The sequence below is a fragment of the Colossoma macropomum genome, unplaced genomic scaffold (genome assembly GCF_904425465.1).
Source record: "Colossoma macropomum unplaced genomic scaffold, Colossoma_macropomum, whole genome shotgun sequence".
NCBI classification, from domain to species: domain Eukaryota; kingdom Metazoa; phylum Chordata; class Actinopteri; order Characiformes; family Serrasalmidae; genus Colossoma; species Colossoma macropomum.
In genome coordinates, this window is record NW_023494789.1 from 11,925,164 (window position 1) to 11,946,107 (window position 20,944).

Here is a 20,944-nt window from a genome sequence, read left to right on the forward strand (position 1 = left end):
CTGGACAGGCTTGAGTTGGACTTAAGTTATCTGGTTAGCTATCCTACTTCTCAGAACAACATACAGATGTAGCAATAACTTTGCACATCCATACATCTGTACTCTGAAGCCCCAAACGAACATAAAAGGAAGAAAGTCAACTCTTACCTAGAGACATGAGCTCGTCATCTAGCAGGCTGATTCCAAACTCCTGTGATGGTGTGGGTTGAGAAGGGAATTCTGGAAAAGTTGGAGCTGAGGGTGAAGTGTCCAGCCCGCTAAGGTCCAACAAAGCCGTGCTGCCGCCTACCGACAAAGACGTAGCATTGGGAAACATACGGCAGCAGTTATCTAAGAGCGTATGTGCAGGAGGTTATGCTATTACTTGGGAGTGTGTGCATAGTGTTTGTATCATTGGTCATACTTGAGAATGTATGTGTAGTTTGTAGTGGTGCTGTTACCTGCAAGATTTTGCTTTTGTGTTGCTGTGCTGATACACGTGGTAGGATGCGTGTAGTGAGTATAGGTAAAGCCTACAGAGTTTGTGTCACCTGTGTGGGTGTGTTGAGTGTAGTTCAGTGGTGCTGTTACCTTTAAGTGTGGGTGTAGTAGCGCTGTCTCCATTCACCTCCTCTCCCTTCACCAGCTGCCTGTACAGGTTAATTACCTGGGTCAGGCTGTCATTCGCCTGCAGGATCTCCGCTGTTGAGGAACATGTACAAGTTCAAATCAAATCCAAGTCACTACATTTAGTACCTGAAGTGAGGGGAATAAAGTATTCAGACATCTTTTTAAATGGGATTCATGTTAGTCAGTTTCACCTATTTCTTTTTTAGAAACCATCAGTTATTTTGGTTGTAATTTTGAGGTCACTGTCTGGTTGCAACATCCACCTTCTCCCAACACTCAGTTTCTTCGTCGACAAGATTAAATTCTCCTCTAATAACTCCCAGTACATGAATCTATTCAGGTTTCCTTCCATGATGTGTAATATTCCAGTACCGTTTGCAGTAAGGCAGCCCCATGATGCTTACACTGACCAGAGCGCACTGTTACAAGACAGTTCTGAATTGTTTAAATGCTTGTATGCAAATTTTAGAAACGCATCTCTACGCTTCTGTTTTAGCAGAGGAGTTCTGCATAGTGTGTAGAAATAGAACTGATCACAGTGCAGTTCACTGCTTACTGTTCACTGTGTAACTGTTGTTCTTGCTGCTTTGATGTTGTCCTGCTTCTCTCTTGTATGTTGTTGAACTAACTGTGTATTTGAGTGTTACACTATATGGACAAAAGTATTGGGACACCTACACACTACTCCCACACGAGCTTTCATAACACCCCATTCTAAATCCATAGGCATTACTATTGAGTTGGTCCTCTCTTTGCAGCTATAACTGCTTCCACTCTTCTGGGAAGCTTTCTACAAGATTTTGGGCGTCTGTTTGAATTTCTGCCTATTCATCCAATAGAGCATGTGCGAGGTCAGACACTGATGACGGACGAGAGGGTCTGGCTTGCAATCTCCGTTCTAGTTCACCCCAAAGGTGTTCGATGGGGTCGAGGTCAGGGCTCTGTGAGGGCCAGTCAAGTTCGTCCACACCAAACTCACTCAACCATGCCTTTACAGACCTTGCTTTGTGCACTGGGGCACAGTCATGCTGCAACAGGGAAGGGCCTTTCCCAAACTGTTCCCAAAAAGTTGGAAGCATACAACTGTCCAAAATGTCTTGGTCTGCTGATGCATTAAGATTTCCCTTCACTGGAACTAAGGGGCCTAGCCCAACCCCTGGAAAACAACCCCATAGCATTATCCCTCCTCCACCAAACTTTACAGTTGGCACAGTGCAGTTAGGCAGATATTGTTCTCCTGGCACTTGTCAAACCCAAACTCATCCATCAGACTGCCAGATAAAGGAGTGTGATTCGTCACTCAACAGAATACATGTTTCCACTGCTCTAGAGTCCAGTGGTGGTGTGCTTTACACCATAGCATCAATGCTTGGCATTGTGCTTGGTGATGCAAGGCTTGCATGCAGACCGTTGTTGACTTTTGTGCACTATGCACCTCAGCACTCAGAGACCCCGCTCTGTAACTTTACCTGCCTGCCGCTTCGTGACTGAGTTGCTGTGGTTCCTAAACGCCTCCATTTTTTTTTTTTAAATACCACCACTCATAGTTGATTGTGAAATATCTAGTAGGGAAGAAATTTCATGAAATGACTTGTTGCAACAGTGGCATCCTATTACAAAACCACACTCAAATTCAGTGAGCTCTAGGTGCTTGATTTTATACACCTGTGGCAATGGGACTGAATGAAACACCAATGATTAAGAGGTGTGTACCAATACTTTTGTTCATAGAGTATTTCAAGTGTTGCTTTTTCCATTTGAGTATCTAGAACTTTTTCATATAATCTTTCATTTTTTGGTTTATGCTTATGAATACACACTTTTTTGGTTCATCTTTATAGGTACAAAGTCAAAAGTCATTAAAAAAATAGAACGGTCTCAAAATTTGTTTCCCCTCACTATATAACCATTTTGGCTCTTACCTAGAGCTTCATCATTATCTTCAGTGTCGCTGGCTAGTCTAAAGAGGGTTGGTCTCATCTTCTCACAGCGCTGATACAGATCCTTCCAGGACAAACACAGTTAAACACATTATTAAAATCTAAAGCCTAAATAATCCCTAATGCATCACCATCTTTTAAAACATTATAAAGCCAAAAACTGCTCACATTTGATCACTATATTTTTCATGTTTAGCTTTCAAGTTTCAGAGGAAGTAGGTCACATGTCAGACTCCAGTCATCCAGTACAGCACTGCAGACTTCAGTGTTCTACCCCAATAGACATACCTGACTAAACTCATCAGCTAATTAGCAAAGCCTTGAGAAAGAAAAATGCTGATCTCTTCAAAGCTCTGCCCCAGAAGGAACCCAGTTTAACATGCTTGGTGTAGGTGATAGTGTGTTTATGTGTGTGAGATTACATACCTTAATAAGTTCCTCATTGCCTTGTGAGCTATTATCTTTGCTGTAGTCTCCCAGTAGCTGTGTGAGCAGCCCGACACTTTCCTTCACCTCCTGAATGGCATTTACTCTCTTGGACACTTTCTCCATGCGCTTCTGGTCCTAAACACACATACAAATACAGTGTCATATTATAATAAACTGATCCTAAAAGATGAAATCCTCAAAAACATGCATGCTGGAAGTCAAATTATTTGTCAAAGGAGAAGTATACTACTATACACTACTAAGATCTACAAACAGGTAAAATAATCTTGCATGCAGAGAGTCATGTGTCTTAATAAGGAATACAAAAGTTATTGCATACTGTAGGTTCAAGATACACAATTGTTGAAACAGATCTGGGTTAAGATATCATTATGATAAGATTATTTGCAGTGTAACAATGTAGTTCATGTGCTTTGAAGGTGTGGAGGGTGTAAATACACTTTTGTAGTACCTGTGAGACTAACTGGGTGTTTTGTTAATTTACTAAACCTGCACAGACCTGGCTCTTAAAACATTTCTTTTTACAGAGACCGTCGTAAACTTAAAACTACGGATGCACCGATACACATACTGGTATCATAACACCATGCTTATAAAAATTCACAGATACCAACATTCTGATACCAGTTGTGTCATTAGCCATGTGTACACTGCGGTGCTAATGACCAAAAGCAAGTAAGGAGCCTCTGCTCTCACCAAGAAGTGTTACTGACTTCGTGACAATCGGACACAAGCCATCAGTCTTTATACATTCCACCTTGGCATATTCCCAAGGAATACACAGTGTGATTTTAGCCCATTTAAAAAACAATCACAACCGCTTCCCCAGCAAGGGTGGCAATGTATAAGTCAGCTAAACAAACAGCAGCATGTTATTTTGAATTAAACAGCTGAATTTGAAACTGTCCAAAGACAGAGCTGTCTGCAGAGGCTGTGTTTCATGCAGCATGGACTGAGTGCGATTTTTTCTATTTTTGCTAATCTGTCATATTTTAAATGTTCCAGATCATCCAACTAATTGTAATATAAGCATCTTAATGGGATTCAAGTCAGGACTCTGCCACTCCAAAACCTGATATTTTTTTTTTATTTTGAGCCATTCAGAGGTGGACTTGCCTGTGTTTTGGAGCATTGTTTTGCTGTATAACCTAACTATGCTTGAGCTTTAGGTCACAAACTGAACAATAAATTAGAACTCAGAGGTACTGGGTCAAGGGGGGTGTTAAATAAATAAATAAATAAAAGCATATGCATGCACACACACTAACCTCCTGAACCATTTCCTTAATGAGTTTGTTTGCCGCTCTCAGGTCCTCGGGGTGAGTGCTATTGAGCAGGCGAGACAGCATCTACAAAACCACAAAGAGCCAGAGCAAGAGAGACCAAAAGAGAAAATGAGAAGTTTATAGAGACAATTAATGTATTTCGGTTCATTCCTGCAATAAAATCTACAACTACAACTGTAAGTATTGCCAGTTGTTTACACAAGCACAGGTAATCTGAATTCCACTGCTGAGTTACACAATCTCCCCTGCTGCTCTGAAGAATGCAGTTAAAGCCCTACTCAGCCACTGCTGAAAGTGGCAGCGATGCCTTTAGCATTCTGACAATAGATCCCACTAAATGAGGACAATGCTGCAGGACTTCAATAATGTGCATAATGACTATCATACTACAGTGAATTCAGACCGGTACAGGAGCAGCTGAAATTCAGGACTGGGGTTTTAAGCACTGAGATAAGATACTTCACATTAACGAAAGAGAGTAACCAATAAATTGGCTGGCCGGGCTCATAATTACTGATTTTTATGGTTGCAGTATCAGCAATATTAAAATAATTTAGAATAAAAGCATCCACCTAACCTTTAGCAAACTGGCTGAGTGACAAGACACACGTTTTGAAAGTGTTTTTCCGTTGATCGTTTGATGTAACAGAAGTGCTTACACTGTAATACCTTCTTTATTGTTCTTTTTTGTTCTTTATTCTACTTATCGTTTTTTTTTATTTGCCTCTTAGTAAAGAATTTGTTAATAGTCTGTGTGCTGTCTGTTCTGTTCAGTATGTTACCTCCTAGTTAAATATTTGTTAACCATCTGTGTGCTTGTCTGGTCTGTTCAGTTCAGTACGTTACCCCTTAGTTAAACATTTGTTAACAGCCTATGTGCTTGAAATGTGATGATCGTTTTGGCCTAATAGCTGCCTAGCAGCTCCTGCACTGTACTAATGGTTTGTGGGGGCTACTGTTATAATTTGACATGAAGTGGTAAAAACTTGTAATGCAAGTTTTAAACTTGCCAGAAAACTTTTAATTAGAAAAAGAGAAAAATTATGCACCTGAAGTGTTTACATGAATTCAGAGTGAGAATAACATGATATAAAACTATTATGGAAAAAATAAGAGGTAATCATAAGAACCCAAAATGGCATTATGGGTAGCTCCACTCCCTGTACGACAACATTTCTATTATATAAAGTATCTGTTGTTTATTTCAGCTCGTAACAACTAAGACCTGAATTATACCTGTCAGTTAAGCACTGCCTAAGTAAAACTGTCTAACACTAAAACCTAAACTATTAAGTTCTATTAAATCACTGGTTATCAGAATTTTAGCCCCTTAATTGTAGTATCAGTATTGGTCACACATGTTTAAATATCAGTAGCCCTACTTAGTAATAAAATTAGGCACTGATCTCTCTCAGCAAAAAACTTGCTCTTGACTTATTCATTAGAGCATGTGTCCCAACCATGCTTCGGGAGTTGTGCCATCTAGCACACTTCAGTTCCAACAAAGATTCAACACACCTGATCCAGCAAATGAATGTAACTTTTTCAGTCGCACTTTAGGTAAAGGTGCCATAGAATGAAAAACTGCATTTACATTGGCATAGTTGAATAAGGGGAGTTTGCAAAAGAGGGCAGTAAAACAGTCCAAATCAGAATTCAATCGCAGCACCACTTGCAGGTGGAACGGAACACTCTCAAAACAAGCTGGCGAATAGGAAACCAACTTCAGCTCCCGCATCTTTAATAGGATCCTGGACAACTTGAATTCAAAGCTGTTAGTTTGCTCTGCACATTTCACTCCAGTCCGGCTTTATTAGCATCACAACCCCAATTGCAATCTGTAAGTTGTTAGCCATGCTCTGTAATTTTATCCACTTTTTGATGACTGAAGTCAAAAAATCTTTATTTGAAAAGTTCCATGTTGAGGTAATAACTTTAATTTACTATTGTAGTAAATTAAGTATGACGGTCTAGCTTATTTACACAGAGGTGTATTTTATTTTTCTGCCTCTGTCTATTTCGGCATGCTGCTTCTGTGTGACCGATCGTGGACCTCATCAAATTATTCATGAGCCAACCAAAAAAGGGAAAACAGCTTGTTTTATTCTAGTGCTAAATCATAGCCACATCTGGTCATTTTCACCCCAACCAAAGTCACATACCTTCTATACAGACACCAGAGAACAATTTAAAATACTGAATCAATGCATTTTGGAGATGCATGTAACCACATATGTAACATTGAAATAAAGGAAGCAGCTAACAAATATATTAAACAAAATTACTAAAGAAAGGCAAGATTTGATCCTTGGTAATATTATTGGGTACCTTGGACTTCTCTTCATCCTCAAAGATAGCATTCTTGGGTCTAGGCGGTGGAGGGGGGAGGGGCCTGTCATCAGGAAGAGCTGGGTCCTGTTTCACAATACCTGGAAGAAAGAGAAGGAACTTCAACATTTAACACCACGCAAAACATATGCTCTGCATATGCTGAGACTTCCTGAGGCATTCATGCCTAAGGGTTCTGGAAATTACAAATAACTCACAGTGAACAATCCATTTCCCAAGGGATTTATAGAAGGATTAAATAGTAAAACTACTAAATGAGGTAAACAATGCTGCATATTCTACTATGGGGATTTAGGAACAGAAAAATTAGCACGAGCACAGTAAAGCAGATGAGTCACAAATTAAAGGACAGGTCAAGGGAGAGGCCAGGTTACCTTGTTTTTTCAGCATCTGATAGGCATCAGATATTTTTGTCTCTTCAGGAAGACCCACAGTCCAGCTATACATCATTTCTAGAACTTTTTTCTTAACAGGTTCTGGAGCTCGAGAGCCCAGGTACTGTAACAAAGCACAGCACAGTATAAGATTCTTTGTAGGCCAAGCTTAGCCTGTTATTACAAGATGTTTATGCAATTACAGTATGCCGCCTGGACATGCCACCTTCACTGACACATACTTGGGCCAGCCCGATTCTAACACTGATGCAGATTTTAAGGAATTAAATATTCTGATAATATAGGTTGAAACACTTGTTATGGTCATAGTTTAAAGATTACAATACCTATGGTAAAACAGTGCTCGTCAGTCAACTGTAAATGGTCAAATAACACAGACATACAGCAGCCTAGGCCTTACCTTAGGAGACACCACCTTGATGAGCTCATTAAGAAAGCGGAATTTTCCCACTTCGTTATGGAATCTCTTTCCACAGTTCTTCATACATGTCTCCAGGACCTTTTCCCATGCACACACCCACACAAACACAAATTTGTATGTACATTACAGACCACCCTTCAAACGTCAAGCGTAAAAAATCTGCCTTCCTTCTAAACTATTATTAATACGAGTCAATCTGTTTCACAGTTAGTGAAAGGATCATAGAAAGCTAATCCCTAAGTGTTGGTGGGATTAATGAAGGAAGAGGATATGATACCATCTAAAGCCTTAAGGCTGTGGATCTCACAAATAATCTCTCTGCTCTTCCAGCTCATTTTTACATTCGGTCTTACATGAAAATATAAATATAATTTAAAAACTTGAGACGCTAATGAGGGCGAAGGGGATGACGTGTGACTATATGAAAATGCTTAACAACCAACAAGCTAAACCTTCATTTAAATGCTGGTTTTAATGAAATGTAACTCCATATATTATATGAGAAAACCCCTGGACCCCACCCCTTAAAACAGCCTTGACAACAACATTTCAATAGTCAACAATTTGGCTAAAAATCTAGGATAAATCTAAAAAATAAAGATACAGCGAACCAATATTTTTTTTCCCATGTACATATTTGCCAACATCAATGCTGATATATAAACTTTTGTAAAATGTAGAAATTGGCACTACAACTACTTATATTAGCATTACAGACAAATTTAACATTTATTTCTAGAAGGGTGGTAAAATGAAGAGTACAGTCTGAAAATTAACATTTTATTAAGTGATTTTTTTTTTTGTCAATACCGAAATCAAGCCACTCAAATCTCATTAATTCAGCCTACCAAATCTCACTGATCTCACCACTAAACCATAGTTGAATGCCCACAGAACATTTTGGGTACAGGACGATCTGTTTCATGAAACTATTTAGTCATAATGAAAAAGCTGCATCTCACTATCCAGATAGTGGCTTAGATAACAGAACATAATAGATACACACTGATTTGGCAAGAGGCAGTGCATGTTAGCAGCCTGAAGTGAGAAAGAGAATCTAGTTGTCATTGGTAAGATTAAACGGCTAATATTACAAACAGCCCCTGTTTCATAAGCAATACAGCAAGGAAATAATAGATCTAAAAATAATAGCAGACACCCATAAATTGTCAGCGCTACACAAAAGATCCCAACAGCCAGACTAGGGCACCATCTCATCTTACCGTCAGTGCCTGCATGGCCTCCCACTCCTGCGGCGACTGGATCTTGTGGGCCAAAAGCCTAGTGGCCAGCTGAGGACTGCAGGAAAAGAGAATCCGATTAAAAGTTAATCACCAGAAAAACTCTGTAGAATTAATGTCCAGATACTTTTGCTTTGGATTAATGGAAAGAAATGGCTGGTGTCTCCACAGTGGAGAACAAGATCCTGGATTTCCAGTCTGTTTATATCATTTTAACTAAGGAAAAGCCTATTAAAACGCAGGGGTCATGTATTAAACTTTTTCCCTACATAACTGGAATGAGGACTTGCAGGTGAACTTCTGGTGAAATAAGTCCAATAGTGTTGACAAAGTGTTGTGCCCAGTGTCCCATTTGCATTGTTCTTTTGCAACAGTCAAAGGTTTTTAGTTTAATATAAACAAATCCAAGATTAACGTTAAGCTTTAGTGGACATGTAAAAGTCAGTAGAGAAAGATGGAAAAACAGTGCTGTAGATAAAAGGAAGCTACATGGTCAATGCTGCCCTGTATTCTCTTTGGTAACAATCAAAAAATCCCAAACTAAGAATACATACTTAATGACACAACTACAGCATTTCCATCTGCTGCCACATTAGCAGTAAAGATAGAATACTATAAATAACAGGGAAACATTCAAAATGCCAAAATCTAATCAGCTATCCCAATACTTATGCGCATCTAAAATGAGTTTGTGCTAAAATGTTCAACCTCTGAAACACTGATATATAATTCAAGAAATTCTTTAAATTACATTCTCCTCTATTCATTGAATTGATTAATGACAATTTTGACTTAAGTATTCCAATCATTTCAGGGCACTGCAGCACAGTAAATGCTTTGTCCATGGGTACTCATGTGAGTACCAGGCACTACACAGTGATCAGATCCATGTGAGCTGGCACTCACCCTTCAGGTTCATTGCTGAGCTGTTCACAGAAAGCCTTGATGCTATCCCAGTCAGTCTCTCTGTTTAATGGGTTGGTTGCTTTGTCTGCAAATGACAAGGTACAGAAAATGCAGCACAAGTACAACTCTATCAGTTATATAAGTTAAAAAAAATTAAACTTGACATTCACTAGAGGTTCAAGTTCAAATCTGAGGACAACTAAAACTAAAACTAAAAACCTCTTTGTTAACCAGTACTGTAGCCTCAGAGAGAGTACAGCCTACAAAATCCCACAGCTCATTGTCTTTAAAGTGGACAGTAACATTCCATGGCCTTAAAGAGGAATTCCACCAATTTTTTAAAATTGTTGTATACATCTATTGATAAGATGCTAACAGAGAGCATTTTGGTGCAAAACTCCCCATTCTAGAAAAACCTACAGGAACAGAATCGTTCACAGTGGTGGTAAAAGGAAGCAGATATCTATCTCTAAAAGCTTTCTCACAAAAAGTTATTACATGAATACACTTCCTGATGTCTGAGACAGCGTTTTACATTTGTTTTTAGACATGTTTGTTGGCCTAAAACTCATTCATGGTGGAGAGATAAATGCAGACAAAACAGTAAGCATTAATTCAGATTTGCCACTACTTCACTATCATCAACGTTATATATAAAACCTCAGAAGACACGTGTAAGTTCACTGCTGGTTTTAGCAGCAAAATAAAATGGCTCTATTTGTGCTGTAGACGTCGCGACCCCTGGTTCCTTTCACTACCACTGTAAAAAAAATCTGAGTCATTTAGCTAACGTCTCTAGAACGAAGCATTTTACACCAAACCGCTCTGGATGACTGTTTACATCTTAATCACTGCATTATGCAGACATTTTGAAAAAACGGCGGATTTCTCCTTTAAAAGGCAAAAGGCATAAACATCAAGATGTCATGCAGCGTTGAGCAACGACTTGTTTCTGCATTTCTGCCAGTTTAGTCGTAGTCAGCAGTAGCTACAGTCAGCTACAAACGATTTCATAACTATCTTGAGCTAATAATCCGGCTACGAGTGTGCACATCTTCCAGCTCATATGGAAACAAATGAATGAATCATCTTCTCGTGAAACTTTTTGCAGCTAGCACAACCTAGCCCGACGGCTAACAGCTAGCAGCCAAGAAGCTGAAGTAGGCTTCTTTTCGTCAGCTTTCTTCCCGAATTTTCCGTTCCACCTTACATGGTGCAGGAGCTCCACTCAAGCGCCTTACAGGTGCCTGAACGTAACTGCTGCGCCATTTAAGGTGGAACGGAAAATTCGATAGAGAAGTCAACTTCAGCATGTAGATATTCCGATATCTAGCTACAGCTCCATTTTCACAAATGGAACGAGCTAAACATTACATTAAATATTTAACTAATCAGTTAAAGACCGTTTGTCTTACTCCCTGTACGCTTGCTGACAGTTATAACAATATACAGAGAGGATATTGCACCCTAGTTAGCTAGCTAGCTAGCATGCCAAGTTCAGCCGTAACACTGTTTGTGATTAGCACAACAAATTAGTTGTCTATCATTTAAACAGGTGTCATGAGCGGAATGACTGCTTAGCACTCAAAGCAACTGTCAGTAATAAAAAGTAACGTTAAATATATAAAATACATGAATTAGAAATCAAATAAGAATGAGTCAGAAAAGCAAGCGGTAACGTTAGCTTAGCCTACAGCTACCGCGCTAGGCTAAAGCTAAGGCTAGTTAGCCGACAGACTTGGCTACCTATGGCCACGCAAAGCGACCCGTATGCAGAAAAATGTAACCGCTTTAACAGGCTCCATTACGGCTTATCGACAGAGCGACGTGTCAGCTGTGCCGTTAAATGTCTGCTAGATTAAACCGGGTGCGACTCACTGATGCGGGACTCCAAGCTCCCCTCTTCAGGCGGAGCCGCCATCTTTACGGAGATTCCTTCCAAAGTGGAGCCACAACTTCTCGCGATACACCGCGTGATTAAGAAAAGTCACGAGTCTGAGTTGCGTCTGTTGTCGACAGTCTGTCACTATAGCAACGACACGACACGATTATTATCATTATTATTATTATTATTTTTACTGTAACTATCGTTTGTACAGCAGTAAGTGCTTGGCCGTGGATGAAAAAAGTAATGACATTGCATTCCCTTGCGATTATTTTGCGTTCCCTCACGATGATTTTGCACTCACTCGCAATATTTTTGTATTCACTCGCGATTATTTTGCGTTTCCACACAATGAGTTTGCATTCCGCCGCAATAATTTTGCATTCTCTCGCAATAATTTTGCGTTCCCTCGCAATGATTTTGCATTCCATTGCAATGATTTTGTGGTCCCTTTCAAATACAATAGATTTAGCTAGGGAAAGCAAAATGTTTGTGAGGGTATGCAAATATATTTCAAGTAAACGCAAAATTGTTCCAATTACAAAAGTACAGATTAATAGTTTTATGTAAAACTTAATATCTATGTGACTCATCAACAGAAAAAAGAAAAATAATTAGAAGAATAAATATTATTGGCAGTTATGCGAATTTAAAGCATTTCATGTTTTGATGGACCTCAGTATAGATATTTAATTACACAGATCTGTGTGTTCATGTATATAAAATTTTGTATAAAACTGAACTATTGTTATAGTCAAATTTATTCAAAAGCACTCGTTTAGGTTGAATAATAGGTTGTCTGAGTAATAAAATATAGTTGCATTTTAAAGGAATTTCTTTACCAATCCTGCTTTTCTAGTCTAGAAAGTAATCAATCCACAACAAATAAGCAAATAAAAAAAAACAAATTCAAAGGATTGTTAATTTAATATTATAGATTATGTGTATTAAATGTGCATGTGTGTGTGTGTTTGTGTGTGTACAATTAGATTTTACACTAAAACAATGAAGTATATTGCAAATTTAGATTTCATGTTCTAAATGAATGATTCAACATTTATCTGTGCAGTTGTAGGCAAAAGTATGTACAAACTACATGTAGTCTCCAGTCAAATTGCAAAAAGTGAAAATTAGTAAACACATCCTCTACCAGAAACTTAAATATGACACTTTTCTGTCAAGTTAGTGCAATTTCTATTTATTTGAGTTTAAAATATTGGAAAAAAATGAACGATATATAAAATGTGCCATAACTTTTGCACAGGCCGCATTTTATGTTTGATTTTGTTTTCCCAATATATACAGCAGATAAACAGTAACTGTGCAAAATGTGCAGAAGTGTGTTCTGTGTACAACAGTGTTTTACATATTTTTTTTTAATCATAACCTTTATTTTAATTGTAAGGCAGTTTTTCAATACATATTAACAGTTAGTATGATAATATTTTCCCTTCTTTGATGCAGACAATGATTTAATATTGTTCAATAGTCCAAATTTCCCCACAATATAGTGCAGTATAATGTTTAATCTTGATTTGTTAGATAATGATTTGACATGTCTTTATTTCCAATGTTATGACATTATGATGTAATTTTTTTGTTTTGTTTTGTTTTGTTTTTGTAAGACAAATATTTGAGGGTATGCTGTTCATGATAACTCTCCTTGCTTAAATTGAAATCCTATGATGATAACTATCATCTTTCAAAACGGACCACAAAACAATGCAGTGGAATCAATATAGATTTTGATATAACAATAAGACTCAGTGAATGTACACTGGAATGGTGGGATCTCATCATAGCTGTTACCATCAAGGCATCTATCCAAATCACTGTGTTGTTTTACACCTACTGAACTGAGATACTCTGACGTGATGATGATGTATGAGTCAGAGTGGAGTGTGAGTCATTCACACACAGGGAGTGTGCACCGCTCATAGTCTCATGCACATGAGAGTATCCACATTCTTTCTGTGTTAAACCTTCATTCAGTGACACCTCACCTCTGTGTTTACATGTGAACATAAAAATAGACAGATTTACTTCCTCATTTTCTATTCTTGTGAGGATTTCTTGTGTAATCATCATTTCTATTTTTTTGCTCTGACCTTTGCCTTAAAGGGCCTATATCTTGCATCCTTCTTGCATTTCCACTTATAATATTTATGTGGTTATATACCCCAAAACAGTTGCTCAACCATTTTCCAGCCTCTCTGTATCCCTTTGAATTAAACAGGCTGTTACTTTTAAGACTGATTTGCGGTATGTAAATGACCTCTGTTCTGATTGGCTGCCCCGTATGTAAAAGTCAGGCCTGGAACACAGCTTATAACTTCAGTGTGAATGGGTGGGGCTAAACTGCTGTAGGCTGACTAGGTGGACATGTAAAGGTATTGGTTTATTTATGACATCACAAAATCAGCAAATTTTCAGCTTAGTTTCTGTAAATGGTCCATCTGGACTCGAGAGTGAATGGTATGTTTTGACACACTGTTTACATACCACATCAAACTTTTTGTTTAAAAAGGAAGAGAAAAATGTTTGTTTTTTCATGATATGAGCCCTTTAATCTGACCTATCACTGAACAATTGAACCCCACAAGTATTACTTTAACACTAACCTGAGCTCTGCCCTTTAGACTGACCTTAACAATTCAAGGAAAATCTCAAGCTCTTTTGCTTTTTTAAGTTTTAGTTTGAGGAAGGAAGGAAAAAGACACTTCCTATGTTTTTCAAGGTCAGTGTTTTGGACTATGCATTCACATGGAGATACTGGGTTGCCATATGTGTGTTGAAGTACAAGGTAGTAGTTTTTATACATCTCATGATTTGTGGAGAATTGTTTTACCAACTGACTACAACAGGTAAATGAAAAGATGGGTCATAAACATAAGTCACATTTAATATCCCAAATCAGTACTACTAATGGTCATCTGCACCTCATGTTGTGGACAATGTTGACTAAGAAACAAAAACTCACAACCCATTGATAGAATGCCTTTGCAAAAGGGCCTTATGTGACTATTTCAAGTAAATGATAATAAAATATTAAAGTACTTTAAAACATTCACAAGATTATAAGAATATTTCTACCTATTCTTTAACATGTTTTTCAAATGTTTTGCATAATTCAGTCATTCAGAGTGGTTTGAAAAGTAATGCTCCATTCTAGAGAAACTTACTGACTGCTTTACAGTGGTGGTGATAGGAACCAGGGGTCACAATGTCTACAATACAAATATAGCCATTTTATTTAAAATCCCACATAAAAGTGAACCTATATGTATCTTTCAGTATTTGTCTTTGTGATCAAGATGATGGTAAAATAGTGTTAAATCTGACAAAATAAGTTTTCTTTGGGGACTATTTTGCCTTGCAATGCCCTGCATGTACCGCTCTGCCATGAATAAACTTTTAAATATATATGTTTTAGGCAATAACTTTATCGTAAAACTAGTGTAAAACAATGACTCAGGCTTCAAACAGCTCCATAACCCTCTCACATAATAATTTTCTCTAAGGGAGCTTTTGGTGGCATTAAACTCTTCTGACATCTGATTCCAATCACTACCACTGTGAACAATTCTGACTCTGTAAATGTATTAATGGAGCATTTTACATTGAACCACTTCTGAATGATTTTGTTTACATTTTAATGATTGAATAATGCAAAAAGTTTGAAAAATCAAAGGATTCCCCTTTAAACTCTTCAGACGTCTGATTCCTATCACCAGCACTGTTTACAATTCTGACTCAGTAAGTTTCTCTTAAAAGACAACCTGACAACCTTCTGTTGCACATCCCTGCTGTTTTTTCTGGTCTTTCTCACAGTGAAGGATGCCTGAGGACATTTGGCCTGGGATTCATCTCATATATATTCCCCAGTGAATCAGGAAGTCGTTGCTGACCATTAAAGTATTCCTAATCAATTCCTTTAACCAATATTTGTGGAGGCAGTGTATGTAAATAAGGTCTGTTCTGATTGGTTGCACTGTATTGCGCCTCATTCTTCAACGTGAAAGGTGCTGTTATTTATACTTTAGTCGATATTTCACATAGGTATCGATACTTTTACTTGAGGATGGATTCAGGCTATTAGGCTGGACTATTGGTAGAGTGCAGTGCTCTTTGACGAGCTGTTTCCACTGCCGGCCAGCAGGGGGCGCGAAACCTTCTGCAGCCCCAGAGGGAGGATCTGTGAGTCATGTTCAGTTCAGTTTCGCCTTCAGGGGTCGAGGCGAGTGCGGTACGACTATGGCTGAGCTTCAGTGCGGCTTTTTCAGTCTTGAACAAATATTAAAGTCAACAGAGACGGGTTATGGGAGACGCAGTGACGGTAATTCGTCGTTTGGACTTCGAGGACACATTCAAAACTCGCAGCGCGGTTTGTTTGGAGGAAACGGACGCAGAGCTAACGTTAATTAACGTTACTGAACGTTACTGCTGACACAAACCAGGGTCAAGATCAAGAAATCCGGACATTCAGGATCGTATAAAAAGGATTTATTGCTTTGTCTTGTCACGAAATTATCATGGACCTACTCCTTTGCCTTTTGGGTGAATATTTATGGCAGTTTTACAAGCCAGCTGCTGAATGTAACTAATGTAACTTACTAGGCTAGCTAGCTAAACTAGCTTGCAGGGTGTTCTCAGAGCTGACGGAGAAGACATACATTTGCCACGTTGTGGTCCCCAAAGCTGATTATTTGAAGCTGTTCTGGCTGAAAGCTGAAAGGAAAAAGCTTTTACTAGCTTGTAATTTGCCTCTGAAGTAAGTACCTGGACTATTTTGTGGACCATGGGCTCCTTGAAAGCCCTTCAGGAGTGGTGCAGAGTACAGTGTGAGAACTACAATGATGTGGACATAAAGAACATGTCCTCATCTTTCAGAGATGGACTGGCCTTCTGTGCTATAATACACAGACACAGACCAGACTTGATGTAAGTATTCTTCATGTATGCTTTGCTTTGCTTTTATCCCTACTTGCAGGCCACCCACCCAACACTCAACTCTCAGCTCAAACATGGAGGCATGTGAATTATATCATGGTTTGCTTATACACTTAAAAAGATGGTTATTCAGTGGTTCTTTGGTAAAGGCAATTGTTCTATTTAAAACCACGAGCTCTGTGTAAAACCATTTGATGCTTAAATGGTGAAAAGGCCTCAGATTGATGAAGAGTGTGTTGTTAATGGATCTGTGTAGTTCCTTTTAGGGTTTTATGTAGCACCAAAAAGGATTCTCTGTCGTTACGAGCTTGACATCATAACAATAGCAGAACCCTTTTTAAAAGGGGTCTGCGTAGAACCATACACAACAAATTCTCCATCAATCTGAAGAACCATTTCGCAATGCAAAGAACCCTTTAAGCATGCAAATGGTTCTTTGAGTGTTCATGGTAGTATATAGAACCATCATCTTTACTAAAGAGCCCTTGAAGAACCATCTTTAATTTATTTTTATTTATTTTATTTAAGAGTGAGCATTTAATATTATTTACATTTATATTAAAATGTAGAACCATATACAACACATTCTACAATGTTAATTAATCTGAAGAACAATTTCACCATGGAAAGGACCATTTAAGCATGAAATGGTTGTACATAGAACACATGGTTATAAATAGAACCATTGCCTTTACTCAAGAACCATCATTTTTAAGTGTGTAAACTACTGTTCTTGTGCCAGTGGTAGCACATAATTGGAAATTCCTTTTAGTCAGAGTTTAGGCTTAACCTGGCTCTAGGAATCTGGCCCATAATGTTATGGAATACATAGTAAAGTCAGAAGTGGTTCACAGTTGAAACTTCTGTATTTATTTAGGTTTAGGATTAACTTTGGTTTAGGTGTTCTTGTTCTTGGACGTGTTCGTGCTTTGTTAGGTTTATAAGATACACCCATGCTTAAATAGAATTACAGGAACTGAAAGATCAGGTTGGATGAGGTTAATCAGCTTGCATGAAGTTCCAGAACTGGTGATGGCAAAAGTCAACTGATTAAACTCGAGGCTGATCACTTTAGGTTTTAAATAGCCCACAAAAAATAGTACTGATTCAGCTTGTGGCCTAATGTAATTTGTCTTATTTGCTCTGTAGTCTCTTTGGGAAGCATTGTATCGCAGGTGTTTCTCAGTACTCAAAAGTGTGCATGTAATGAGGTTATTGAATATTGACAAAGGGTGGATAAAATGGCGTAATCATGATACACAGTACGTTTCACAAAAATTAATTTTTTGGAAGTTTGGAATGGACAAAATGCAAAGCAATAATTACACGTAAAAATATGAAAGGGCTGATGATATGCTCAGAAAAAACGTATCATAGCATAATTTATCACGATAAGGATGTTAGACTGTCATATTGCCCACCCCTGGTGTTGAGCCTCTTTTCTGATCACTCATGAAAATTCCCTCACTTGCTATTCAGCATTTTAGAAAAAGACATTTGTTTCCTACAAAATAAATAAAATCTTATAAATTAGGTCTGTTTGTCCTAATATATTTGACCTAAAGGGGCATCCAAAATGACCAGTGAACCTACATGTGCCTTCTGAGTTTTTATATCTTACGTTGATGATGGTAAAAATTGCGAAATCCTGTTTAACTGTACACGCCCTCACTGCCATGGATGGATTTAAAAAATATATAAAATACGATTTAGAAATTCCTTAAGTTAGTTGAGTTACATTCAGAGCTGTCCTGTTGTGTTATTGTCAGGCAGCCCCCTACACCTCTCTCTCTCTCTCTCTCTCTCTCTCTCTCTCTCTCTCTCTCTCTCTCTCTCTCTCTCTCTCTCTCTTTTTGTGTCTCTCTCTCTCTCTCGCTGTTTCCTCCCCTGTATAATAACAGCCCATGTTAGCCCTGTGTAGGGGTCAGTTCAGTTTGGCTGATGTGGGTTGACAGCACAGGGCTGAACTCTAACAACACTCACAGCCTCTTTTTGTGCTTGCTGTTCTCTGTGTGTCTCGCTCAGTGTCTCTTCTGTTTTTCGCTCTGCCTTATCTCTCTCAGATCTTATTCTTTTTGCCAGTAGTGTTATCAGCTTTATAAAAGCCTAAAAAGAAACCTAAAGCTGCTAGAACATTTTCATAAATGGAAATAAAACAAAAATAAATGGGATCTAAACAAGCAAACAAATATCGTAATCATTACTCAAACACAAATATTGAGAAAATAAAAAAATAGTATAGCAAATAATACAGCATTATTTGCTCTCTGTTTTCTTTTGTTTACATCTTTGTTTCTCTCTCTCTCTCTCTCTCTCTCTCACACTCTCTCACTCTCTCTCTCTCACTCTCTCTCAGAGGGCACTATGTAAAGCCCCAAATGTGCTGCATCAACAGTACAGTCATCAGCACAGGAGACTGCAGAGCTGAGTAAAAGCAACAGACAGCGATACAGCCATGAAAATGCACCGTCTGGGTTTAGTCTCTAGTGAGGAAGCAGTCATGTAGTTCTAAGTCTTGAGACAGGCTGTCTTAACTTTAATCACATACTACTACATGCTGTGTGTGTGTTTGTGTGTCATGGTGACAGAGCATGTGTGTCATCAGGTACTTGAATGTAGTAAGCATGAATCAGACTGTTAGAGATTTGGCTGGGTCAGTTTCGGTTATGTTTGTTATTGTTGGCGCTTTTGCTTCCTCAGCTAAGCATGAGCGTGGATGCGGTTGTGGTTGCAATAAGGCTGCAGCACAGCACACCTGTGAAGCGTGTCTAAAAAAAGACAAGGTGACTGGACAAAACCTGACTAAATTTATTAGCCAAATGTATTTGCGTGTGCTAGGAATTTGTTTTGGTAGAATTGGTCTATATGCAAATTGTAGGCATACGCCGATATAAAAAAAATGGTAGTACCTTGTATTATGGTTTACAATATAGCAATAAGTAATTTTAAAATAGCAATATTTGTGTGCAGTATTTACAGTAAGATCATCATTAAAAATCAAAATAAGAAAACTGTAGTGTTGCTCACTGTGTGTCACTATCATAGAGGACTATTTGCATTTTGGAGTTTGAAGTTGAGAACCTGCCATAGGACACACAGACCTCTAGAAAGAGCTGAAAAGCTGCTCCAACCTAAAATACCAACATAAAATTTAGTAAATATTTCAACTTAAAGCCCAAATCTGAATATTACTGGATTTGCCTGGTAGCCCATAAGCAGTCACCAGGTTCTTAATAGTAGTGCTACTACTACTACTACTACTACTACTACTAATAATAATAATAATAATGAAAAAAAAGTCATTCCACCATTAAAGTGAAACATGTCTCAAGCTTTTATAGAATGTTTTAATATTCCAGATAATATTTGAGAATATGCAAAAATAAAAATATTCAATAGCCCGAGATATGACCATACAGAAGCAGTGTGCAGAGAATGTCCAACATGCCTTACAAGATGTGCAATATATCCAAGTATCTGAGTCTAGAGTCCAGCAAAAGTGCAGAATACACAGGTGTGAACGGAGAGTCCTTTAATTCAGGCAGGGTTGTGTGAGTAGCTCCACTTCAATACAGTTCAGTGTTGTGTGTGAGAGCTAGAACACAATCTCTGCTTTATGTATGTGTGAGTGTGTGTGTGTGTGTGTAAGCCTGCAGGCTCTGGTACATTTCAGTGCTCTCTGTGAGTGTGTGAACCTTCCAACTTTGCCACCGCTGCTAAATCCACTGTGACAGACTCAAACCTTGGCTGCAGATTAGCTTGACGGACCGTCGATCTGGATCAAGCATTGTGAAGACACACATACACACACATTCTCAGTACAGTAAGCGTCTTAACCCTCAAGCTGCCCCCATTCCCATTTCTACCAGTGCTGGGGATTGGTCAGACTAGACTTGAACTTGAATAAAGTTCCATATTTATCAGTCTTGCTGACAAAGCACTGATAGTATGTATATATAGTTACATGTTACAGTGAACGTATGCCTCTATGAGAAGATTAGGGATGTTGTGGTATCATAGTTTCATGGTATATGATCAGATAATCACTTTACTAATGTACTGATAATAATTCATGTCTGTCTATTCTTGTCTATGAGTTGTGGTTCCTTAAACAGGTGCTTTTTAGCCTGTTTTAGCCACGACCCCCTCCAATAACTCTGAAGTTTAGTGGTAGATGACACATTGCTATTAGTAACATGCACAAAAAACACGGCATTGCAGGCCATAAATAAACCAAGGTATTATATCATAAATAAACCAAAAACCACTTTACCAACATCTGACAGCCATTACACAGCTCAGTGATTCTGAATGAAGCAACATGCATACTTTTCATTTTTTGCGCTTTTTAGCGTGGTTAGTTAATAATCACTTAATGTTGATGCACAAAATTTGTTGGACCACGTCATATGTCTATACGTAATAACGCCACACACAGGCTCAAAAGTAGAACTGATGTTTAGATCTCAAATTCAAAATTAACATTATGTTGACAACAGTAGATAATTCTTT

At 38.2% G+C, this 20,944-nt stretch overlaps 2 protein-coding genes across 3 annotated transcripts in view; one reads left to right on the forward strand and one right to left on the reverse strand.

Moving 5' to 3' along the window:
- The window catches only part of gga1 (golgi-associated, gamma adaptin ear containing, ARF binding protein 1), a 16,061-nt gene extending 4,508 nt beyond the window's left edge, over positions 1 to 11,553 (reverse strand). Inside the window, exons 1-11 of the mRNA XM_036570105.1 lie at positions 11,476 to 11,553; positions 9,598 to 9,682; positions 8,674 to 8,749; positions 7,430 to 7,528; positions 7,009 to 7,132; positions 6,614 to 6,714; positions 4,268 to 4,348; positions 2,976 to 3,113; positions 2,532 to 2,613; positions 571 to 681; positions 148 to 285 (exon numbers count right to left, since the gene is read on the reverse strand). Of these exons, the coding sequence (XP_036425998.1) occupies positions 148 to 285; positions 571 to 681; positions 2,532 to 2,613; positions 2,976 to 3,113; positions 4,268 to 4,348; positions 6,614 to 6,714; positions 7,009 to 7,132; positions 7,430 to 7,528; positions 8,674 to 8,749; positions 9,598 to 9,682; positions 11,476 to 11,518 (1,078 nt within the window). The 5' untranslated portion in view covers positions 11,519 to 11,553. The remainder of the gene's footprint in view (positions 1 to 147; positions 286 to 570; positions 682 to 2,531; positions 2,614 to 2,975; positions 3,114 to 4,267; positions 4,349 to 6,613; positions 6,715 to 7,008; positions 7,133 to 7,429; positions 7,529 to 8,673; positions 8,750 to 9,597; positions 9,683 to 11,475) is intronic.
- Positions 11,554 to 15,677: 4,124 nt separating this feature from the next.
- The window catches only part of micall1a (MICAL-like 1a), a 31,992-nt gene continuing 26,725 nt past the window's right edge, over positions 15,678 to 20,944 (forward strand). For both annotated transcript variants that reach the window (XM_036570108.1, XM_036570109.1), the window contains exon 1: positions 15,678 to 16,423. In XM_036570108.1, the coding sequence (XP_036426001.1) occupies positions 16,281 to 16,423 (143 nt within the window). In that variant the 5' untranslated portion in view covers positions 15,678 to 16,280. The remainder of the gene's footprint in view (positions 16,424 to 20,944) is intronic.